Here is a 23,955-nt window from a genome sequence, read left to right as displayed (position 1 = left end):
GATTGCGTTCCAATGTCCTAGTGGCTTTCCTGGATTCATTCTTCAGGTCTAAAACGATGCATATAGTGTTTAGTCAATAGCTGACCATTGGTAACCATGAAAGGTTGGCGAATTATATATCAGAATGTACCCTACTTTTGGCCGCCGTTATCAGATTCCTTTCCAATATAGAGGTAGCGTTCCTGGTCTCATCTCTCACATCTAAACCAGCATAAATATAGTCAACTGCCGACCTGTACCCATTCATTATCTGGACTGCGTCAGGGGTGGGGGACCTTTACCATTGAAAGAGACATATCTAGGTGGTACATTTTTAATTGTTATTCTAAAAATGTCATGAAACAATGTCAATCAACTGTGACGCGGCTCTCTTGACATCATGGTGGCACGAATTGAAAGTTCGTTCATAGGATTCGATGTCTGAGCCGTATTTTCTGTGTTAAAAATTGATGTGATATCATGCCACTCGCTCTAATCAAGCAATGCGCTATTTGCAGAAAGAGTGTGTATTCACACCCAAAAGGTCACATGTACGTAAATGGAACGTATCTCAGAAGTATACCGCGTTATAAATAAAACACAAATTTTTAGTCCAAATGATGCTTGACATACTAGGATAGGTACGAATGAATTACGGAGTAACGACAGCATGTAGGTGCGTAGGAAGGTATGCACGTACCGACAAAGGTTTATTGGTTTATAACTGTATCCAACCGGCCAGTCATCGCACTTTGTCAATTCTAGTGTTTGCGAATAACTTTGCTGATAGAATAGAGCCCATATGATCCGTGATATAATATATAATACCTAGCGTCACCATATTTCGGAAATCTGAAAAGAGGACCCTATTTCAGAATTTTCAGACTTGCAACACCGGAGGAGAATTCTCAAAAAACGGTTAATTTTTCCCACTACGCGGTCAGTTGACTAAAAAAGGTCAACTTTTTCGCTCAGCGTCCAAATTACCGTTTGTCGACTAAAAAAAGAAAGGCCAACTTTCCACCCAGCTCCCGAAATACCCGCCGGGGCATCACTCCGGTGCTGATTTACGGCATATCAGACCAATTTTGCAGTAAATATGAACTAAATTCTAAAAAAAAGGACAAAATTTCAAAAAAGAGGACAAAAGGGCGTCCTCCGAGGACACTTTTAAAAAATTCAAAAAAGAGTACAAACCCTCTTAAAAGAGGACGTATGGTAACCCTATATAATACCATATTTTTCATGGCAGTTGAGAATAAAGCATTCCAGTGAAAAACGAAGGTATGGATTTGGCCGTAACATTTCGGATCATTTGACTGGCCCGGCCTGCGAGCGATTAAAACTTTTGGATCCGGCCCGCCACCCGAGTTGAGTCTAACACCCCTGATATCGACTATACAGGGAAAACGCCGAATAATGACGATGATTAGCTCACACCGCGATATATTTTATTGAAGCAAACAAATAAAGAAATGCTGCTTAGTCTGTAACGAGTCAAGTGAAATATTCGATGGATAATTCGAAAATGTAGGCGCAAAATTGGGGAGAGGCGGTTCTGTTGTCGTGTTCACACGCATTTCGCTAAGATTGCGTAGTCAGGATATGGGTTGTCGAGGTGCAATCAGTGCACGCCCTGCCATCTCCATCCCAAATCCACCCTCAATGAAATCCTGAAAAGTTCGATTTCGTGCTTTCGTGGCGGCTATTTCATTAAGTATGTGCTTTGGCAAACAAACGGTGTTATGTTCGTGCATTTACGTTCGGTGTCGTACAACTCGTACGTTCGGTGTCGTACAACAAGATCAAGAACATAACAAATGGTATCCAATATCACGAGATATTCACTATATAAATACGTTGGTATTTGTGGTATTCATGGCTTGTGTCGACTACAGTGGTCATTTACACCACCCGATATTCCTTATTTTTAATTCCATAACTGCTGACTTGTAGCACGGCCCGCTTCCTGGCTTTTGTAAGAAACCACTTACGCGGATGAGATGGCGAGGAGGAGCCTAAATAAACCTCCAATACTTAGGTAGGAATTCTGAAGTCGACTTCAGTGGGACTCGAAGCCACAACCCATTGACGTTGTTGTTGTGGAATATACCAATAGGCTATCTCGCCACACTCTATATAACACTATATCAATACTGAATACTTCGTATGTATAAGAAGCTTTGTATTTCAAATCCTTCAAATTATATCACCAAGATCGAAGGATAGAATGTAAAGCACTACGACATATGTCAGCTACTCGGTTATAGTTTGCCGCAATATCAGACCTCGTTTCTAATGAAATAATTTGGATATTTTCAATTACACGTGTCTCGTCAACTTTTAAATTCATAAGGTTATATTGGTCGATATGTAGGAGCTCAGTTATCCTAACATAGACGATGAAATTTTCTGATCACCTCTCAATAAGGCAGAAAACTTCATAAAAATACTCTTTTCTGCACACCACGCTATCGTACCCGCCCCCTACCCTCCAGGCTGGGAACCACTGGTTAACAGCGAATTAAATATTGTCAACCGTTTTAAATAAATATCATAAACCGTCGTCTCATAATTGATAGAAAGATGCCACGAGTATCGTGTTGGTATCAAGACAGCTAAGCAGGCTTACATCAATAATGTAGCAGACAAACGACTTCAATCATCCAAAAGTAACTGTTACAACCGGTACCTTCGTGAATTAATAGTGCGATACCGGGGCATGTATTTTAGGTAGTGTTTGAAATATATGATGGTAAGCCGAGGAGGGTTTGTAGATCAATTAGGATGGCCTAATATGATTTGCGATGATACGCTCTTCTTGGCTATCATTCGTTTATGGTAATCCGGACCGCCTAGTTGTTGAATTAAGACTGTTTTAGTGGGAAGTCGTGTGCACTGGCGTAAACGCAGCGGAAGTAGAGGTTGGAAATGGTATAGCCCTGTCTTCCTGCATTGCCAATTCGATCATCAATATGGGTCAGTTCATTTGTAATTTGCCGATTTTGGTATCACAGGAGTGGGCAAACTATGGCCCGCGGGCCGCATGCGGCCCACAACACCGTTCTGTGCGGCCCGCGAGAGTATAAAGAAACTTTTTGAAATATTGATAAAATGCGTACTAAAAATCGAATTAATGCTGGAAGTTGATTAACATTTTCTTAGTATATTTCACCATGATAATTCTAAGACAGTGTTTTTGAAAGAGGGCGCGCAGCTGAGCTCAACTGAAAAAAATGTTCGTGCTTTGCGCGATTTACATCCAATTCATAGTTTTTGCTCTGTATTGAGTCTGAATTACATATTCAATATAGTCTCTCATCCACAGCCGTAAACTTCCATGACATCATACAGCCCGTTAGGTTTGCTAGCATCGTGATTGCGTTTTGTGATATGGCGATAAGGGGGCGCGAAATCTTTCACCATCAAAAGGGGTCGGGAGTTTCTTAAAAAGTTTGAGAGCAACAGATATAAGGTATAGATACTTAATATCACAGCGGGATAGCTGCAAAATGATTGACATAATTAGAATCACCAGTAGGATTTCAGATTAGCCACTACATTTTTAATTGTTTCAGTAATGTGCTTATAAAAAACGATTCGGGCGTGTCTTTTAGGTAGATTCGTTGTCTGTATGCATAGAATGGGGGTATTTATATTTTATCTACACATAGTAGACGCGTGTTTGCAGCTTACATGGTTATGATGCTGTCAGCATTGTGTGTCCCGGAACTGAACCAAAAGTGGAATTAGAAAATCTATGAACAGCTCGATGCTCACAGATTTAAATTTCAATCGTGTTCTATAGTATTGACAAATTTGTTATTGAGGTCCGACAGTCAATGAAATCCCGCCACTATACGTTTCTGACGCATGTACGATATCATCAAAGCAATGTTTGGCGTTTTGGTTTATAATTCCAATTTTATATAGTGCGGCCCGCGAATGGATTCAATAGTGTAATGCAGTCCGCGAGATCAAAAGTTCCCCCCCTGTGGTATCAGGCTATTGCGATGGGACCGAACAATATGATGAAACTTCTAAGCCAGTGGTTCTCAACCTTTTTATCTTCGCGGACCCCTTTCGGACCGTAACGGACCCCGCGGACCCCCACAAAGTTTTAGTTCAAATTTTGCTGAATTGTCGTGCAATCGTCAACTGTGTTGTGCAAATATTTAACTGTGGGCTTAGTGACAAACAACAACAATATGACTTTTATTGAAAATAAGATCACACTATTCATGTAGAAATTTGGTCGACTTCTATTATTTCAAACCGAATTCTGCAACTGCATTTCTTTAAATACGTGGTCGTGTCTTGAAAACCCGAGCCTCACTTTGATATGAACAAGTGCCAAAAACCCATTTCCACAAATATAGGTGTCGAGGAATGTAATAATAACGCTTCCGAAGACGCATTTGGGTATGATCGCAACAAACATGACACCAAAATTGACAAACTTTTTTTTAATGAACATATCACGTGAAGCCGGGTCCTTTCTATCTAGCACAGGGGCGGCCAACCTCTGGCCCACGGGCCAATTATTGAAACTAGTTATATTATCAAATTAAATTACCGAGGTATAATTTATTGTAAACTTGTAAGCCCAACCAAAAATTAGATTAGTCTGACCGCAAAATTTGGGATGTTTCTGACAAAAATGTCAGTCCCGACGTATTGGCGTTTCCAGGAGCCAACCGCATTTTACGTAGAGTCCTAGTAGTAAATTATTTCACGTATTCGCCGGAATCTTTGATATTGAAAAGTCCAGGTGCCGAATAATCCTTGACCTTGCCAATTGAGCCCAGGGGTATGACGAGGCGACATAGTAAGTAACCGACACAAGTAACATTATTGATGACCGAATTCATTCATTGACATTAAAAGAATTTCGCGCTGTGAGTGTCTAGGTCATGGATGCACACTAGGGTTGTCCAAAATTTCAAAAGTCTTACAAATCCTCCGTTGTAATGTCTTATTCTATAGATTATTGATAAAAAACGACACTGGACCTAAAAGAAACTTACAGGAAGGCCGTTAAGATTTCGTGCAAAGCGTTTGAAAGTAGCTGCCGAAGAATGGGCGTGCCACCGACCATAAAACGGCGAGAAGCCTAGTAATCACGAAACCACGGCTCTTGATTGGCTAATCGGCTATGCTTTAATGACCACGACAGCAGCAGCTTGATGATGAGGTGATCAAGGAGTCTGCTACCGGCGGCGATTCTGATACCGCATTGTATGTAGGTTGACTGATAATGACTTAGGATTGTTTAGGGTATGTTGAGGTACGAAATACATGATGTACAAACAACTGCTGCTTCACAAAAACGTCTAAAGCATGACTGCTTTATTGTGTAGGAAACCGCCGTAGCCTATATGCCTTGTTTTCAACGAGGGAAAGCATAGGCGCTTATGCTAGTGGCGACGGATTCCTAGTTTCAGAAAGGCTATATCATTATTGAATACAAATATAAAGCCTAACAATGACACTACTTTGTCTGTGTGAGCTTATAGGGCTCAGGTTGTAGTACATAGTTGAAGTTGTGAAAGCTCCAAGGATCGGCTGAATCAGCGGGTTAGCTTGGCACTTATCAGATGCTTTTACATCAAATTGTATTCACTTGCAAGTGTTGTCAAAGACCTTAATGCTGGTGCAGAAAAGAGGTGTAAAAGTAAGCACATACTATGCTGGATATGATATGCCAAAGGCCTTGATAATCGTGCATAAAAGGGGTGTAAGCACAGACAATGCTGCATAGTGCATAGTATCCAGCATAGTGTTTATATAATATCAAGCATAGTCCGTGCTTACATTTACACCTCGTCTCTGCGGCATCATTAGGGACTTTGAAAACACTTACAAGTGAGAATTCAATTTGCTGTAGACATCTGATAAGTGCCAAGCCTAACCGTCTGATTCAACCGATCCCTAGATCATTCAAAACTTCAACTACGTACTACAACCTGAGCCCAATAAGATCACACAAATTGAATTGTCATTGTTAGGCTTTATATTTGTATTCGATAATGATATAGCCTTTCTGAAACTAGGAATCCGTCGCCACCAGCATAAGCGCCTATGCTTTCCCTCGTTGAAAACAAGGCATATAGGCTACGGCGGTTTCCTACACAATAAAGCAGTCAGGCTTTAGACGTTTTTGTGAAGCAGTTGTTGTTTGTACATCATGTATTTCGTACCTCAACATACCCTAAACAATCCTAAGTCATTATCAGTCAACCTACATGCAATGCGGTTTCAGAATCGCCGCCGGTAGCAGACTCCTTGATCACCTCATCATCAAGCTGATGCTGTCGTGGTCATTAAAGCATAGCCGATCAGCCAATCAAGAGCCGTGGTTTCGTGATTACTAGGCTTCTCGCCGTTCTATGGTCGGTGGCACGCCCATTCATGGGCAGCTACTTTCAAACGCTTTGCACGAAATCTTAACGGCCTTCCTGTGAGCTTCTTTTAGGCCCAGTGTCGTTTTTTATCAACAATCTATAGAATAAGACATTACAACGGAAGATTTGTAAGATTTTCCAAATTTTGGACAACCCTAATGCACACTGAGTCTTCATGTCATAGTTGCAGTTGGTTTTGATGAGTATTATCAAGTATCGTTTTCACCAGTATCCAATCGGGTAAAGGCCATCAACATTCAAGTGGCCCACGCAATGGTTTGTAAACAATCGCACAATCCCACAATCCCCAACAAAACATATGTAAACAGCAAAATGTTTCTATCAGTGGGCTATTGGCAATCTAGCAATCTATATATGAGTTTGCAAAGTAGGATATTTCATCTCAGATGGCCATTCTGTTGATGTGAGCTCTGGAGTTTTACTAGTAATACGGCGAAACTGCCTCGTGATTTTCCGAATTAAAAAAAAGACAAATTAGGTTATCAAATATTTTGAGGCTTCGCGGACCCCCTGAAAATGCTTCGCGGACCCCCTGGGGTCCGCGGACCCCCGGTTGAGAACCACTGTTCTAAGCTAATGTTCTACATTTCTGATCTGGTATCAGAAGTCACTTTGAATTGCAATAACTATTGAACATGAGGAATTTTAATGGTTTTATTCTTTTAGCACTCTGATGATGATGCACTGTTCATTTTGTGCACCGCTACAGGTACATAGAATTGAATTAAATGTGTAGTGAGGAAAGATTTAGAACTTACGAAAAGTACCTATTCCAATTTTGATATACCGAGCGCCGTTGTGCAAAAAGCCTTGTTGCGAAAAGCACCCCTGAAGTAATTTATACATGAAAATAGCAATGAATATGATAAGACGTATCCAAAAAACGGATTGTACACATGGCAGATGAACAGATAATGTTTATAATCTGCAATGAAGGCCTCGACCAGCAGCTTAGAAACTCCAAATATATGTGAATGAACCATACCGTTTACTGTCGCCATGACATTGCGTTCCAGAGTCCTAGTAGCATTCGTGGACTCATTCGTCAGCTCTACATCGACGGACATCGTAATTGCTCAATAGCATAATCGAATAATCGTAAGTGATCTCGCAAATTTTGTCATACTATACATGAAGCTCATATTAAACGCATAATCCTTGGTGACCAATAAAGGTTGGTAAATTATCTAATGGAATGTACCCTACACTCTAAATTCCAAGCGTTAGATTAAAACACGAAATGACTTTTTTCCCTCTCTCGAGTTGCGTGATATCGAAGTAAACACCGTTCAAGCGAGAGAGCGAGGTCTGTTTTCGCGGGAGTGACATATATCGGGCTCATTCCTCATTTTCCTCTTATCTCCTAACATACACTCACAAACGAAATGCGGTATCACGCGCTCGCTGGTGTGTCAGGCGCGGGAATTCAGAGAGCGTTGATCGCATATTCTGTCGCATTTATCACGAGTGTCGAGTTGCGAGTCTTCTGTGCTAAGTGTCGAGTCGAGTGCGAGTATTATTAGTGATCGTTCGTGATGGATTACGAATTAGCTGAATTGTTATTGGGAGACGGCATAGAACAAAGACATGTCGACGTATTGAAAGGTAAGTGTTAAGAATATCCATTACCTGAATCAAAGCTATAAGACAGTTCATATTTACTACCGATATGCCAAAGTGCTGTCTTCCATTTCAACAACTCGACTGTTATTCGTTAACGTGCAATAACGCATTTTGGTTCATTGTATGCTTTCACATGCAGATATAATACAGCACGACAACATAGCAGCACATGACCACGTTTTTGTAGCAATCGGCAGAATGCAAAATTGTACAGTAAAAACTGGCTTAAGTTCCTGGCAAAAACAGTGTAGTATGGTATGATAATCCTTTACATTGGAATATAACATCATGAAAAAATTACTAATATTGATTTTATTTAATATAGAGCCCGCGCAGACAAAGTTCAGCAGCGCCCTATCGAGTCGGTATTCTGGCTCAAGCAGCTTTACTGTTGCGACTAAACTATTCATAAACTGAGTGATTCTGGGCTTACTGATGTTTTGTCATCCAATGTCAACTTGTTTAGTAGCATTTCTGCAGATACACTCATTCATCCTCAGATGCGCTGTGCTTGTTGCAAATAAAGGAAGCAAGAAAAACTTCTTATAAGGAACATTTTGGTCTTATTGAACCTGAAAGTGTCGAATTTGGGAGATGGTTTGAAAATATTTCAACTCGAGATGATTATATGCTCCAGACTGCCTCTGCATACTGCTACTTTGTACCTTTTATGCAGCAGTTGGAAGCACTGTTAATGTCACTGCCGAATCTCTCATTTCAAAGCCTACTCCGTTTCATGGGTGTCATACCATGACAGATGCTTACATGGAGATTATCTTAAAAGTAATCTTGGGATAGCCAGTCACCCTGACTGCCTGCTATTCTCCCTGTATTTTGATGAATTTGAAGTAGTTGATCCAATCGGATCCCACCGTGAAAAACACAAAATATCGGCATACTATTACTGGTCGCTTTAATGTTCTGTATTTTGAGTCCAAATTCAATGCATTTGCTGTAGAAAGTAGTCGCGTTGTTGAGTTTTGTAAAGTTTCCGACTTAACCTATCCACGGCCACAAATTAGTCCCAAAATTGGCGACATTCAGTATATTATAACCAAGTGTGTTGATCAGGTGTGGTGTTTTTACAGGTAGTCCTGTTAAAGCTAGTAGAGTATTTGCTCAACATGCCATACATTTGGAAGTGAAATGTATATTTGTATTTTGTTTTCTCAGAAAATGAAGTATGTAGCATGGTTTTCGGCTTGCTGGCTGATGAGGATTTCGTTAAAATGGATTTCAAAGTTGGCTTGATGTGCCGTTTGATTGCCCTGAGAGATGTGAGTACGTTTTTTCCGCATTCGTAGCTATGAATTTCCCATCGTAGAAAGGGGGCGATCTGCATCATCTAATCTTGTCTTGCAGAAGTGGTTGAGGTCGATCAAACACAGTGGGACCGATTTAGTGCCGCATGTACCTGCTCAGAATAATGATTTCGAAAATCCAGTGACATCTACTCCTGATGTGCGTAGAACTTATTAAAGGCAATATTTCATGCACTGTTACATGGAACTATATTTTACAGCAAATTGAACCCATGAAGATGCAAGTAGATTTTATTACGAAGGACTCGCCTGCATCAAATACTGACGTTTTGGTATGAACATTTACATCACTATAATCTACCAATCAGTGTTGGATCATTTTGAGTCATTGTACAGTACATTTTGACTCGAGTCAAGTCAAGCGATTCTCGAAGGTGACTCGTGTCAAGTCAAGTCACCCGATTTTTGGACCTCGAGTCATCCCAACACTGCTACCAATACACCTAAATTGAGTATGATATTTCATTTTAGGACGGATATGTTCAAACGATTCCAGACGACACTGAGCTGGGAATTGCTCCTGTTTCAGACGATAGTGAGCTAGGAATTGCTTCAATTCCAGAAGATTGATAGTCTCCTGGGAATTGCTCCTGCCCAAAAGAGATTTACATTATCGAAATTCAATGCCCGTGTTGCATCCGCATTGCAACATCAAAAGGCTCGACATTTACTAAATGCCGTGGTGGAAGAATGCGCATACCAAATCCGATTACATGGTGATATGACATGCAAAAGAGCATATGCCGAATTCTCCAGGCATCTGTGCGAAAAGTATCCATGCCTACGATATGATGGAGTTGGGTGCCCTCACTGGGTAAGTGTTCATTGCATGTTTTTCGGCCTATGATCATGCAACGACCTTCTCAATTACAGCCATTACATATATCAATACCGGGATTAGGCTACACCGCTCAAATGCTCCGATATCAGATTTATTAAGTAGAGTGTAAAATATACTACGTATAATTGTGGCACGTCAAAGGTCCACTAGCTGCAATATTATAGCCCGACAGTTTTACGATGTCATGATGCATCCTCTCGCACAATGTCTATAACTCATTAATTTGAAAAAATTATGGCCGGCACAAAAACAATTTTATTCAAATATTTGGAAATGTAATTTTTTCCTGTGTCGAGCGTGAATAATACAATAGTAAATTACATTTCCATGAGGTCTGTGGATTGCCTGTCTGCAAGGTCCCGTCAAATAAGATCTACTTTGAAGTTATACATTGAATATCCCTATTATTGATACTGCGGCCCGCGGCATCATTAAAAACTAGGAATTGGCCCGCGAGCACATTTGAGTTGGAGACCAGGGCTCTATAGGGCATGGGTGTCAAACTCAACTGGTGTCTCGGGCCGGATTCAAACCTTCAGATTGCTCGCGGGCTACACCAGATGAATGGTTTTTATACGTAGCCGCGAAATTCATGTCATTTTTTTCACGTGTATACTTTATCAAATCATCTAAGCCAGTGGTTCCCAACTTTTCTCGGTGTCAGGCCCAAATTGGCATTGTTCCGATCGATCGACGCCATTGGCCGCGAGCTATGGGACTATATCAGGGTTGTAACCAAGTCACAAGTCAATCTCACTTTTATAGTTCAGACTCGAGTCAAGTCTGAGTCGAAGTCATCGTGCAGAGATTCGTGTCCGAGTCATGGTATTATGACTCGAGTCCAAGTCATTGTGTTGACTGCTCAGTTTCCAGTTAAGTCTTGTCGAACCCACTTTTTATAACCCTGTTTAGGGATATCGAATGGTTCGCATTTATAATATACTAATTTTTCTCACTTTTAGCAGTTTCTGGTCGCATTTTCAAGTACCAGTACCAATAGACGAAATGCCATTCGGGTGGTTACTTCACTATTCTTCGAAATTACAATGAAATGTCGGTCTTGCCGTCTGAGTCTCGAGTCATATGACTTCGTACGAGTTATACCCAAAGATTCGAGTCCAAGTCGAGTCAATACACAGATTGACTCGAGTCGATTTATTATGTATTTTGAGAAAATGACTTGAGTCAAGTCGAGTCATCAGAAAATCGACCCAAGTTGTTAAAACCCTGACTATATGCTGCTTCTGCCGGTTAAGCAGTACCCATCTTGGCGTATTCAACAGTGAGTCACGTGTTGCACAACTATCGGTAGATTAGTTATCAATACCTATGTCTATCTATAGCTACTGCTCGCTCAACTGGAAAGTTAGAGCACATTGCATTGACACAGCAGTGACGTAACGTTAGCAGTCTACTCTACAACTTTCCTGCAATCCTAAGTTAAAACTCCAGACCTCGAGCCAAGCAAGAGTATTTTATAAATATAAATTTTGTTTGAACAATGTTTTCCAGGGAGAAGATGAAAGCAAAGAAGTCAAAAGTCTGCTATTTCTTCGGAAACAATTGACTGACTTGCGATTAAGATCAAAGTCAACGTTGCTGGGCTGCTGGCTATCGACGCAAAACATGTATAATTCTATATAGGTCACAGGGGACCAAACAGTTACCCACCATGTGTAGCGGCAACATGTATTCTGCGAGAAGGTTTTGTGTGCATGGCCAGCGAGGTATAATTAGTGATAACATCGGGTGAAATTGTAAGGTCAACCAAAATTTGATCAGCCTGACTGCGAAATTTGGTAATGATTAAAACATCAGTTCTGACGTATTGTTGTACACAGGGCCTGCCTCATTTACCGCAGATCTTGGTATATTCATGTTCATGAAGTAGAATACTTCGTAGCAGATTTATTTTAACTTGAAATTTTTATTAGCGGTTCGCATGATTTATTGTCAATCGATTTATTGCATTCAGGCTTTCAGCCCCCTACTTCTCGTTAGCACAACACTGCGCTCACTTGCATGGACCATGTGCATGGTTACCACAAAAGAAGTAACTAGGGTTAGGGTTAGGTTTAGATACAAGGGTTAGGTTTAGATACAAGAAGTATTATGAACATAAACTTCATTTTATTTTGAACTATATATGAGCTGCGTACAATAACGGATCACGTTTTTCAGCGACTAATGAATCGGTATTGGGACTAGTCATGCATGCTAATAGCTCGAAGAATATTCCATCCTAAAGATTGATTATGGGAAAGCCCTAGGCCATTTTCTCGGCGTCTCAGTCTTGGCATCAGTGGTCCAAGTATATAGTCATCGTCAGACTGCCCAGTTTCAGGGTGCATTTTTGCGACTATAACATGCTAGGCATGGATGTGTTCGCAAGAAAATTTGTTCTAAACCCCAACAAAACCTCTCTGATAAGCAATATCAGCAAGCTATTGGAAAATTGACGATTAAAATGGGTTTGCACAGTAGAATATTTCATCTCAGACAGCCATCTGTAAGTTTTAATAATTATGTAGTAAAATTGCTTTGTGAATTCTCTTTGCAAAAAAAAATGATATTAAATTATTAGAAATTTTGCAAATTTGGAGGATTCGCAAAACTCTGGATTTGCTTTGTGGATCCCGGTTGAGAACCACTGTTGTATAGAAATGATTGAAACTATTTCGATACAAACGTTATTCTGAGCGTGCCCTTTTGAGCTTTGTGGATTGAAGTTGGAGCTTAGAGTGTTCTTTTTTGTTCTTGCTCAGCAGCCCCTTGAACAGTCGTTTGATATGCTGACTATATGATTTATATGCATTCGTATTATTTCAGGCGCATGATGCTGAAGTTGCATGCTTGACATTGGATCCACCACACCTACTGATCGTCTGCCACGAGTCGGGCGTACATCAAGGATGGGCATTGGTTGACAATACCTCTATATCATGCACAAAAGGGCAAGGAATCCTAGGCATGGTCATTGACCTCATGTCTCGTTACTATGCCTGGGACCTTGGATACCCTAAAACGTTCATGGTCCTTGGATTTCTACAAAAGATGATGATCGAGGACGAAAGAAATGGTTTTCACTAGAACTCCAAATATGTTCAATTCGAAAGAAAATACCGCGAAGCGTGTTAGTAAGATTGCCGGAAATGCAATAAGGTTGGTGGTTCACTAACTGGAGGGCATGTGCATCTGAAGGAGGCGCCTGTTGCCTGACATTTGAGCGCGGGACAGTAGTTACTGTGCATGCAGCATAATAACCGTATTTTGCAATAAAATTTGTTATCATTTCAAGCTCTGTGTCGTTTTTCAGCATGCCGGCGTAGCTATTTTCATTTTGAGCTCTGCGTCGGTATTTAACGCATGAGCGTTTAATTAAAACGTAAAAGTGTGAGACGTAATATGAGACACAATCGGACAGTTAAAAGGGGCTCACTTTTGGCGTTTAATTTTCCGTCTCATAAACGCTTTTGAAATTTAGAGTGTACCTTTCGCCGCCGATATGAATTTACGTTCCAGTGTCGAAGCAGCATTCATGGTGACATCCTTCAAGTCTAAATCAACATAATTGGTTAGCATAAAATCAACTGTCACCTACCCATATTTTTAGTGGAACACACCAGGGTCGGGAACCGTTGTCATTAAAAGAGACATCAATTGGTGATATATTTTTATTGTTATTCCCAAGACGCCGTACGATAATGTAAATCAACTGTGACGCGACAAGGACGACGTCATGTTGACACGAATTGAAATATCGTTCATAGCAGTGGTTCCCAACGCGGGTGATATCGCCGCCCAATGGGCAATTGTGAGGATCAAAGGACAGCAAATACCTAAGGGGGCGAAATTGTTAGATTTAGAATATCCAGTGACATCTATTCAATTGCCAAAATGCGTGTTAAAACGGCTTTATCTGCACAGAGGTGTAGCAGCCACTTGGCGACCCTGTCTCTGCGACAGGGGAGGCAGGCTGCATATTGAATACCACAGAGAGAGATGGCTAATCACGAGTAAATATTAGACGATTTGGTTCCGCAGCCAAGAAAATCTGAAGGTGAACCAGTCTTGGGCATTTAAACGTTAAGTTGTTATTAAAGGTCAACTATATCGACGAAAACAACTTTGGCTAATTCTATAGAGTTTTTCCTGCCGATTCCAACAAGATATATCTTACCTCCCAAAACTAATTAGTTTCTGAGATATGAAGCCGCAAAGATGGCAAAGTCCCACCACCAGCAAAACGCTGATAAAATCAGTGAGCCGTATCGATGACGTCAGTAGCATGATGATTCCTGGCGCCGTGACTGTACTGGTATAATGTCAACATCTGAAGTTGTAGATGTGGAGGCTATGGACTGAACTTATAGCGACATACGATCATACCAGAATCCATCTTCACTGCATAAACTAGATTCATAGTTTCTACACCGCCGATCATTTGGTCTGCATTCTGACAGCTGCATTTGTCTATCATTATTGTACACAACAAAATGATCCTATTCACAAGATTTTACTTATACAAATGCAGATAGAAAGAATATCAATGATCATCTCGTATTAGTAAGAAATTTGCGAAAAATCCTGGCAAATAATGCAGATCCCGATGTTTTGAAGATTGGACAGTATCTTCATTGGTTCTATGCGCCAGTATGATCTCCTCTTCCATGACTGTCAACGTGACTAGAAATAACAATTTAATATCAGCAAATTCAATCCCCATGTACAATCAAGAACATTTTGTAACACAAGTTAGATATCTAGGCAGCAAAACTCAAAATAATAATTACCTATTGCGATGCTGTATCTTTATCTGCTGTACCGGCTTCTCTGCTCCCTGATGGCTTGCTCCCTAGGCAATCTTACTCGTGCAGCAGCGAGTGGAGGGGGGTCTGGTCTTACCTCCTGATCATTGATTGAATGTCGGACACGCCTCCAAACCTCCTTCTGCACATTTGTACAGTATCCTTTGTGGTACAGAAAAGTGTTATGACAATGTGCTTTCGAGTAATCAAAGACTGCAGCGGCTTACTGTATGTAGCATCCGTCAGCACTTTTTTTATCTGACACCCTTCCTTGTATTTGACATACTTAACCGCAAAACGCGGTTCTCCTGACCTGCTTCTTTTGTGTTCCCTGCAGCTATTCTCATTAAAATGCAGAACAGCTAGTCGCATCCTAAAGAGGTGGTGGTTCCATTGGACAGATATTCGATTGAAACAGAACTGCATAGGCCTACTTGCCTTGCACGCTGACTTCCGTATCTGTAATGATATAGCTTGGGAGCAAAGTGATTCAGAAGGGCGTTGAAGGTTTCATTTCCCGAAGTGTTGCTTGAGCCAGACAACTGCTTGATGTCATTCATCATACGTCTAGAATAAATCACGTCATGCAGTTTCTGGTATTGAATTGATTCTGAAACAATAGATTTGATCATTCACATATTAGCAGCATTCTGCTTGTATTCGAATAATAAGTGGTGCCATCATTGAATTATTTTTGCATACCTTCACTGAATCATTGCCGTGGAATAGTCAACTCCGCATGTTCACAAGCAGGAAAATGTGTGTTCTCTGGGTGAACATGTTGGTTGGTGATGTGGTTACCAACAGCCTTCCAAACTTCGGTGTTAACCTCTCCATTTCCATCCCCTCGCCTTGCACAGAAGTAAAGTTGTGCTGTCAGGGCCTTTTGCCACAGTGCAATAAGCTTACAGTCCTTTCTCTTTGACAAGGCGGATAATTTCTTTTTCAATCCTGAAATAGCGTGCAACTGAGTCACTTAGCTGGTGTCGGCACATTAACCACGGAAACAAGGAGAGATAAATGAGTATGATACCCTTTGCAATGTGCCAAGTGTCAAAGGAATGCTTGACTTCTGGACATTCATCACGGAGGTACTTTCGGATCTGTGGATGTCTATCAGTCACAAGCTCTTTTACTGTAGCGGATTGCATTACTGAAGCTAGACAACGCCGCAGACCTTCCTTCTCCATGTACGAACTTCCTCCAGTTTCGTTGGACTTGAAAAATACAACTGTGCTTTATAAATTTTTAAGAGTGCAATAATTGCTAAACATACACACCTGAACCAACTCGCAACATAAAATATTCTTTGTGGTAGTGTCCATCAAAGAGTAAACCATATATTTGGCAGAGTGCCCCGGACGATCAGCTCTTAAAACACACCATGATTTGGACAGGTATTCATTCCTAATAAACAAGGTTAGGTATGATAAAAAGCATCTAACCTTCCGTCACCCGAAAGGGTTAATGAGTGTCCTGCCACCCTTGCCATACATGCTGCCTTCTCTTCGTCATAAATATAATCAACTGATGGAATTATGAAAGTTTTTTGGTGTTGCATGTATGCAGCATAGGAGATAACATGCATTCCCATGAACTTGAACATCTTCAAAGCCTTTGCAGGGGAAGATCCACTCATGAATATCGCATTACTTATTGCAATATTTCCTTCACTGGTTCCTCTGCTCAGTTGCTCCTGACTTTTCCAAACTCGTTTAAATTGGCAAGAATCATTGTCACATAGCTGATGAATAGTCAATAAGCTGCCAGAACAGTTCTCCCGGAGCGAAGCTTCTGAGCTACAGACTGGGCACTGTGAAAATAGATTAACCAGCTTCTTCTTTTCTACCATGACAAACGTCAGGTGAACATCTTCATCCTCAGAAAGCCTATAACAGAAATTCATCTTGTAATTCGAAACGCTACTTCAACATTTTAAATGACTTACTCAGAAGATTCATCACTTTCAGGCAGGTAATCATCAACTTCCGATTCACTATCAGAATTGCTACCGCTGCTGATGTACTGACTGGAAGGCAAGAAACTTTCACCGAACTGACTGGAGAAATCCGACATAGGTGGGGTTGCTGTAACTCCTGGAAAACTAATACGTGAGGTTCTGCGAAAACTGCAACAAGCAATTATTCATACCCTTGCTCCTAAAATGGATGGACTGGACAGCATGTGTTTGACAACTTCTATCTAGCATCACAGGAGCTGAGCATATTTGACTGGACTCGCATAACATAGGGAATGCTGTAGAGCATCCAGGTGCATCCTCATCTGTTTGTCCAACACTTTCTAGAAACTTGGAGACCTGCATTGAGCGCAATGAGTTTTCTGTCTGTTCAAGGTGCTTCAAATAGATAATGAATGTCCAGTGTCAAGTCATATCAAAGACGGCTTCTCTAGCTAAATATTGCAGATCGAACAATAAACATGTAGTACAGCAAGTTATTACCTTGTCATCAGTGTCTGTGTCCATTGTCGTTGCTGCTCGTTTTCTTGCTCTGTCTAGTTTTTGAACTGCAGATGCTACTTTAGGCTTTTTTGGTTCCCTGTCATGACTTCTGTTATAGAATTTCATTGGAACGGCATCTGGCTTCAATAATCCCACTCGACAGCGAACCCTAATGATTCTTTCACCTTATTTACGGGAAGGTATTGGTCCTCGTCAAAGTGGTCAGAACATAAAACACAACCGTGATAAGCAGGAGAAGATTTCGGCGGCGGCCCTTTCCAATTATCGCGTGTCCTTCTGACCATCCTCACCCACGTCTCATGGCGTTCTTTATCTTTGTTAACATCGGGGAACGTATGGAAAGACACTTTCGGTAGACTGTATTGGCTATTTGAGCAGCCATATGCAACGCACCTCCGTCCACCAAGATTAAATTTCCGTTTTTTCACTATAACTCCCTCTACATTATCCATGGTAAATTAAATAAAGCTAAAGTAACATAAAATGACGATTTAATAGCCAAGTCGAACCTAACGAAGTAATTAAACGCATAATAAATCATCCGATATGTGTTGAGCCACTTACCTCTGGCTTCCACTTCTGCAAAACATCATGCTAGCTACGTCACTCGTCATGGTTGATGATTTTACAACCGTTTCTCAGCAGTTGGCTGTTTTAACTACGATATCTCAGAAAATACTTAATTTTAGAAGGTAAGATGCACATTATTGGAATCAGCAGAATAAACTCTATAGAATTAGCCAAAGTTGTTTTCGTCGATATAGTTGACCTTTAAATATAAACGTTTAAAGCCATGCTAAAATTGGTAATCTCTTCTGGTTCAATGGTTTCTTTAATATTACAAGAGAACGATTGAAATGAAAACGCAAAAAATACCGCTGAACTCCAGAGAGATACTGAAAAGATATCGCGAAAGCCAATAGAACCAGGAACTGAATGTTAATTTTTTAAGAAAACATTAGCAGTAGTGCGAATTTGCTGTTTTCGTAATTTAACAACGAGGACAGAATCACCAGGGAAATAGCGTAGCTGCAGATGCAATTAGCAATGAGCAATTATTGCGGTTGCTGAAACCTGTTAAAACTGTCTAATTCTTAAGCCTAACATGGAACGAATGCTAAACTTGCTACCGGCAGGGTTACATTTAAAACAAACGGCGTTTAAACAAATGCTTTTCAAATTATTTTTTTCGAACGTTATATAATTATGCCATAATTGTGTCAATACTTTCGAAACCACATGTCGTATAAACCAGTGGACTATTTGCACCCAATATAGTCGACGTATACGATATGGAGTGGCTAGAACCCTCGAAATCGCCGTGGGCCCGACAGTAAGGGTTGGCGCGTAAAGGGTGATCTAATGATGATGATTACCGCCGACCGTAAAAATGCTTCATAACGATGTAGTCTTGTTGAAGATATTGTTGGTTTGTTTATGACAGCGGTCGTAAGTTCTTTTCGTCGGAGGAGCTATATGTAGCCTACATTTTCAATTGTCAACGGCAATCCCTGTGAAGTCATTGAAGATTCGTGCCGTCATGGATAAATAAATAAAAAAGCAAACAAACAAAAACACAACAAAATCATGTTGTAAACAAGGCCATGTTTTAAACATGTTTGTTCTGCGTTCATTTTTGTTTTAACTGCAACCCTAGCAACCGGTGACAAGGTAAACGCGGTGAGAAGAAATTTGTTATATTATAATTACGGCAACTTTTTTAAAAGTTTCCGGCAGCTTCCTAAATAGTCAGAAGGTAAGTAATATGGTCGTTAAAGCTGTTTGGAGAATTCTTATATTGCTACTTTTCACCATTTTTCTTCATGCAACGTTTTGTAGCTTTTTCGATTTTTCATGCAAATTTTCGCAAGTTTTTTTCAATTTTTCATGCAACTAACTTTTACTGGAAATATTTGGCACTATATGTAAGCTGGTTGCCTGATTATTTCACTGTCGTTTAAATTTGAGGTCCTTCTGATTTTACGACATTCAGACTGGACCGCCGAAAATTATATTTTCACTGAGTATATTTTTTCAGACTACTGATTTAGTGGAAGTCGCCAACACTCAGTTTTGCTTAGTGCCTTGGATACGGATCGATTCTAGTATTTATACCTTAATAATTTCAAGGATCTTGTCCATAAATGCAACTTTTCAGTCCAACATTTGCCCACAATAAATGCAACTATCCACGGATTTGACTGCAACAAAATATGCCCTACTTATAATGAACTTTTTTCCCAGACCAGTCAAAAACATTTCCTTGGAAAAGTTGGATACTGTGACTACTGATGGGACCCCGTTCATAATAGGACTTGCTAAAGGTTTGATTGGCTTGCTCAAAAATTTCTGCCTGGCGAATGAGCTAATGAGATAATAAATATTGCAGATGAAATCTGAATCTCAAGAGCATCTGTTCGATCTCTAACCCCCACTTCATATGCCACTTCAGAAAATGTATCACCACAAGAGTCCAATTCGACTGCTTATCGCGCCTAATTCGCTGTAGCCAATTATTCGTATGAGTCCAGTGTGATTCTTGAACTCCGGTGAATCCCCGTGGTTCGTTGAGGCCGGGTTGGTCACTCAATTCTGCATTATACTGTTTGTATGAGTCAGGGATGGATTGAATGGTTTTGGGTCTCCAAATTTTTTTGCACTCACCAATGCGATGTTGAAATCTAAATAATTCCGGTCAAATATGGCGTAACATTGTTCTTGCACAAATATTGACCATTGACGAATCTAGTTTCATTTATTTCAAATCTTAAAATGTAACGAGGCTTGAGTGACAAAAGCGAGTATTTAATGATGTGTCGGATGAACTCAATTCGACTACCCGCGCCGATTTCGAGTTTTAAATTATACCGCAAATATTCTTAATATACATGCACGAGTAAAATCAGATATTTCAAGCTTACCAATATTCTGAATGTTTAGCTTTGATATCCAATAAGATTGTACACCGACTACAGCCAATGTTGCAATGAAGGAGATCATCATTACTACGAAAATAATCCGCAATTTTCCGTTCATCTTGGAAATCGCTGCGGCAAAGGAAGATTTATTCATGAACCAGGTTGACGATTCTTCAATAATAAGATTATTCAGAAATGACATAGACATCACAAATCGTTACTAATGATACGCAACATGAGAATAATTCGATATCATATAAATTTACTATGAAAGACGTGAATAAAAGATGCCAAAATACCTTGAAGTTTAAACAATGTGGCACATGAGTATATGAATAGTCTGTGTATTCAAAGAGATATACGAGAGAAATATCGTTCCCTCACCGTTATGAGCTGAACATGATTTCGAATCTTCCTTGTAATTCAATTGTGGCTTCTTAGGCGGCTCGGCTTCTCGTCCGAAAGATATTGCATTGTCATGCTTATAAATGTGTTCATTATCGTGGGGAGAATCCATGTTTTTGTACGAACACACTATATATACTTCTTGCTCTGCTATATAGATGTATAGACCATACGAATACAAAAAGGCTATTTCAAACGAATTATATAGGCATATTTTACATTATCGATTAATGTTCGGAATGTCATGTTAGGGTGGCGAACTGATCTTTCCATGAAATAGGCTGCCTATAAAATATAACTTGCCGCAAATAGATACAGATGGTGATATATTTAGAACACTGACTGTCGGTCAATAGTCATCTCACACCGTCCAGTTTTTCTAATTGATACTGCTGTGCAATTGAATCAATTATAACACGAAACAAAATTCGATAGACTCGTTTGTAAGGCACAATTACGTGTATAAGGTTCGATAAGTAACCTGAATAACCTACAACACCAATTAGGCGATTCTGGTGTCGACTTGCAACCACAACCTATTTTACTACTCGACGACGCTTGAAAGGAAACTAAATAATTACCTCATCTATCAGTGAGAATATGGACTATATAGACATTTAGGTGCATTTAAAGTTACTCCTCTCGAATATTCCCAGAGGTGGTCAAAGTAGTCAAGAAAGCTACTCAAGTAGAAGTAGAAGTAGCGACGAATAAATCTACTCAAGTACAAGTAGAAGTACTTCTTTCATGAGCAACCTAAAACTACTTGAAGTAGAAGTAGAATTGACCGACATTAAAAGTACTCAAGTAAGTAAGTAGTTGTGAAAACTATCCTGATTGGATGGATTATAAAAAGGTGCAAATTAAGCTATGTGATAGGTGACGAGCTTGATTCATATTGATGCATACCAGCAGGTATTTATTTTTCGATAGCATAAGCACATCATGGGATGAAAATGATAGTATTGATAAGGAAATGCGCTACTAATCCTCTGTTTTCTCGAACAACACGTTTTGGAAAATAGCATGGTATGGCGCCATCTCCATATCATAAGGCCCGTATAGTTTAGTCGAAGAGCAATATGGAGAGGTTGTATAGGATACGGTGTAAACACTTTGCGCGATTAGTAAATATTAATAAAAAATATGGTGGACCGTAAAAATGCCATATTGTGTAGCTTTATTTCCAGAAATTAAAGGCATTACTGCACTTGCTTTTATACTTCAACATGTATGTTATTCGTACAAAAGAACTGATATTAATTATAACTCAAAGTATATGATACTGGGAATTGAAAGTGAAATATAAATACTACTTCTAAAAGCAGAATATGTATTTCATGTTTTTAGTCCAGAAAGTTTCAAAGGTGGTATGCTGAAACAGCTCTAAAACTAAAAAGAAGTCAAAGTCCACTCTTCCAGATTAGGACACGCCATGGACATATATGCTAGATCACGATACGACAAGAAAATGCTAGATTGCGAAACATCAGTTTCAAACGTTATGATGAGCCATATATACTGTGATGAATTATTCCATATGGGTGAAGGGCGAAAATTTGGTGTGAACGGAACCACGCCAACCCTCCACCTAAATTATATTCACCGATACTTTCGTGAAATCAGACTGGTCACTCCACGTATCCACTGCGCGCGAAGCGCGACGAAAATTCTGTGCTTTACTAAACTTTTATGAAAATTAAATGTTAATACTCCGTGAAAACAGCTCCGAAATTTCTCAGGCTATCTTCCTAATTGGAAGATTGAACTACTTCTACTTGACAAACTGAAAATAGCGAAAAGTAAGTAAGTAAATCGCAAAATATTAAGAAGTAGAAGTAGAAGTAGCGAAAATCAGATCTACTTGAGTAAGTACCAGAAGAAGAGGAAAACTACTTGAGTACTTCGAAAAAGTAGAAGTACTTCGTTACTGGCCACCTCTGTATATTCCATATCACACAGTTTTCAGGTACATGCAATTCTACATTCTGGCTAGATCATAAGCAGCGGACGATGCGAACGACAAATCCCCACTTATATAGACTACATGACGGTCGCGTGGGAGTAAACCAGATGGAGATACTTGGGATATGAAAATATGACTTCATATCAAGAAAATACCAATTGATAATTTGTGATGATTATGTCGCCTACATATCAAAGACGAGGAATGAGCGTCGAAAATGTGGGCGACAATAGTTGCTTTGAAATCCTACATTCTGAGGACTTTTTCATCACGCAACAACATTGAGGACTGAACGGTAACATGATGACTAACAAGGGTTACAAACTGTGGTGTCAGCATTACCTTATAATATGTGCCGATTCCATCCAATTTCACAGAGGCAATTGACCTGCCATTGAGGACATTTGTTCGATCGAAATGTGAATACAGATGCAGATTAATTGGAACCGACGTTGGTCAACTGCATGAAGTCCGAGTAATAGTGATGGAATTGAACACATGTGCAAGCTTACTAGACTTTCAGGGATGCGCTGTTCAACCCCAACCGCGATGACGTAAAAAGATAACAAAGCAATATCGTCCTTGGCGTGGATTCAATTTTCGACTTGCATCCGCAACCCATTGTGATGCATTCGTGGATCATATAAATGCACTACTCGATACATCGAAGGGATTAGATAATAACCTCGTCAATCAGTACGAATATAAACTGTATTGATATTTATATACATTTAAAGTGACACCTCTAGTCGTTCATATCATGCAGTTTACGGGTAAAGCAATTCTACGTTATGACTATATGATCATAAGCAGCGGGTGATGGTAATGACGAATCCCTACTTATAAAGAGTATTTGGCGGTCGTGTGGGAGTCAATTAGATGTAGATAATTATGATATGAAAATCTGACTTCACATCAAAGAGTACTATTTGATACGTTGTGATGATTGTCGCATACATATCAAAGTTGAGTAATGAGAGTCGGAAATGTGGGCGACAATGGTCGTTTTGAAAGTCTACACTCTGAAGACTATTTTATCACATAAGAAAATTGGTGTACTAATGGTAACACGGTGGTGTACGAGTATTTAAATTGTGCTGTCAGCATGACGTTACAAGGTGGGCGGACGCAGATGCAATTGACCCGCCATTAAGGATATTCGTTCGATCAAAATATAAATACAGAT

At 39.9% G+C, this 23,955-nt stretch overlaps 4 protein-coding genes across 7 annotated transcripts in view; 1 reads left to right on the top strand and 3 right to left on the bottom strand.

Moving 5' to 3' along the window:
* LOC145439855 (uncharacterized) overlaps positions 1–23,955 on the bottom strand; it is a 366,083-nt gene that overhangs the window by 15,749 nt on the left and 326,379 nt on the right. The window lies entirely within an intron of this gene.
* On the bottom strand, positions 14–20,523 carry LOC145439860 (uncharacterized). Of its 2 annotated transcripts, XM_080317515.1 has the most exons (4): positions 20,402–20,523; positions 13,682–13,747; positions 7,390–7,455; positions 14–201 (listed from the first exon to the last, which is right to left on the bottom strand). In XM_080317515.1, the coding sequence occupies exons 1-4, from the start codon at positions 20,514–20,516 to the stop codon at positions 113–115; spliced, it is 336 nt and encodes a 111-aa protein (XP_080173641.1). In that variant the 5' UTR covers positions 20,517–20,523; the 3' UTR covers positions 14–112. The 2 variants fall into 2 exon arrangements, with proteins under 2 accessions (XP_080173641.1, XP_080173640.1); XM_080317514.1 differs by lacking the exon at positions 14–201 and having other exon boundaries at positions 7,139–7,455.
* LOC145439868 (uncharacterized) lies at positions 7,622–13,487 on the top strand. 3 transcript variants are annotated; one of them, XM_080317524.1, is made up of 7 exons: positions 7,632–8,009; positions 9,201–9,304; positions 9,390–9,488; positions 9,550–9,621; positions 9,821–10,163; positions 11,703–11,818; positions 13,020–13,487. In XM_080317524.1, exons 1-5 carry the CDS (start codon positions 7,940–7,942, stop codon positions 9,917–9,919), a joined length of 444 nt encoding a protein of 147 aa, XP_080173650.1. In that variant the 5' UTR covers positions 7,632–7,939; the 3' UTR covers positions 9,920–10,163; positions 11,703–11,818; positions 13,020–13,487. The 3 variants fall into 3 exon arrangements, with proteins under 3 accessions (XP_080173652.1, XP_080173650.1, XP_080173651.1); XM_080317525.1 differs by having other exon boundaries at positions 11,703–11,917; XM_080317526.1 differs by lacking the exon at positions 9,390–9,488 and having other exon boundaries at positions 7,622–8,009.
* On the bottom strand, positions 15,904–17,088 carry LOC145439953 (uncharacterized). Its single transcript, XM_080317621.1, has 3 exons — positions 16,423–17,088; positions 15,992–16,234; positions 15,904–15,949 (listed from the first exon to the last, which is right to left on the bottom strand). The coding sequence occupies exons 1-3, from the start codon at positions 16,902–16,904 to the stop codon at positions 15,904–15,906; spliced, it is 771 nt and encodes a 256-aa protein (XP_080173747.1). The 5' UTR covers positions 16,905–17,088.

This window comes from Botryllus schlosseri, chromosome 5 (assembly GCF_051294905.1).
Source record: "Botryllus schlosseri isolate E-star chromosome 5, Bs_hap1, whole genome shotgun sequence".
NCBI classification, from domain to species: Eukaryota; Metazoa; Chordata; class Ascidiacea; order Stolidobranchia; family Styelidae; genus Botryllus; species Botryllus schlosseri.
Note: the sequence above shows the minus strand (reverse complement) of the source record. Positions and strands in the feature narration are given on the sequence as shown.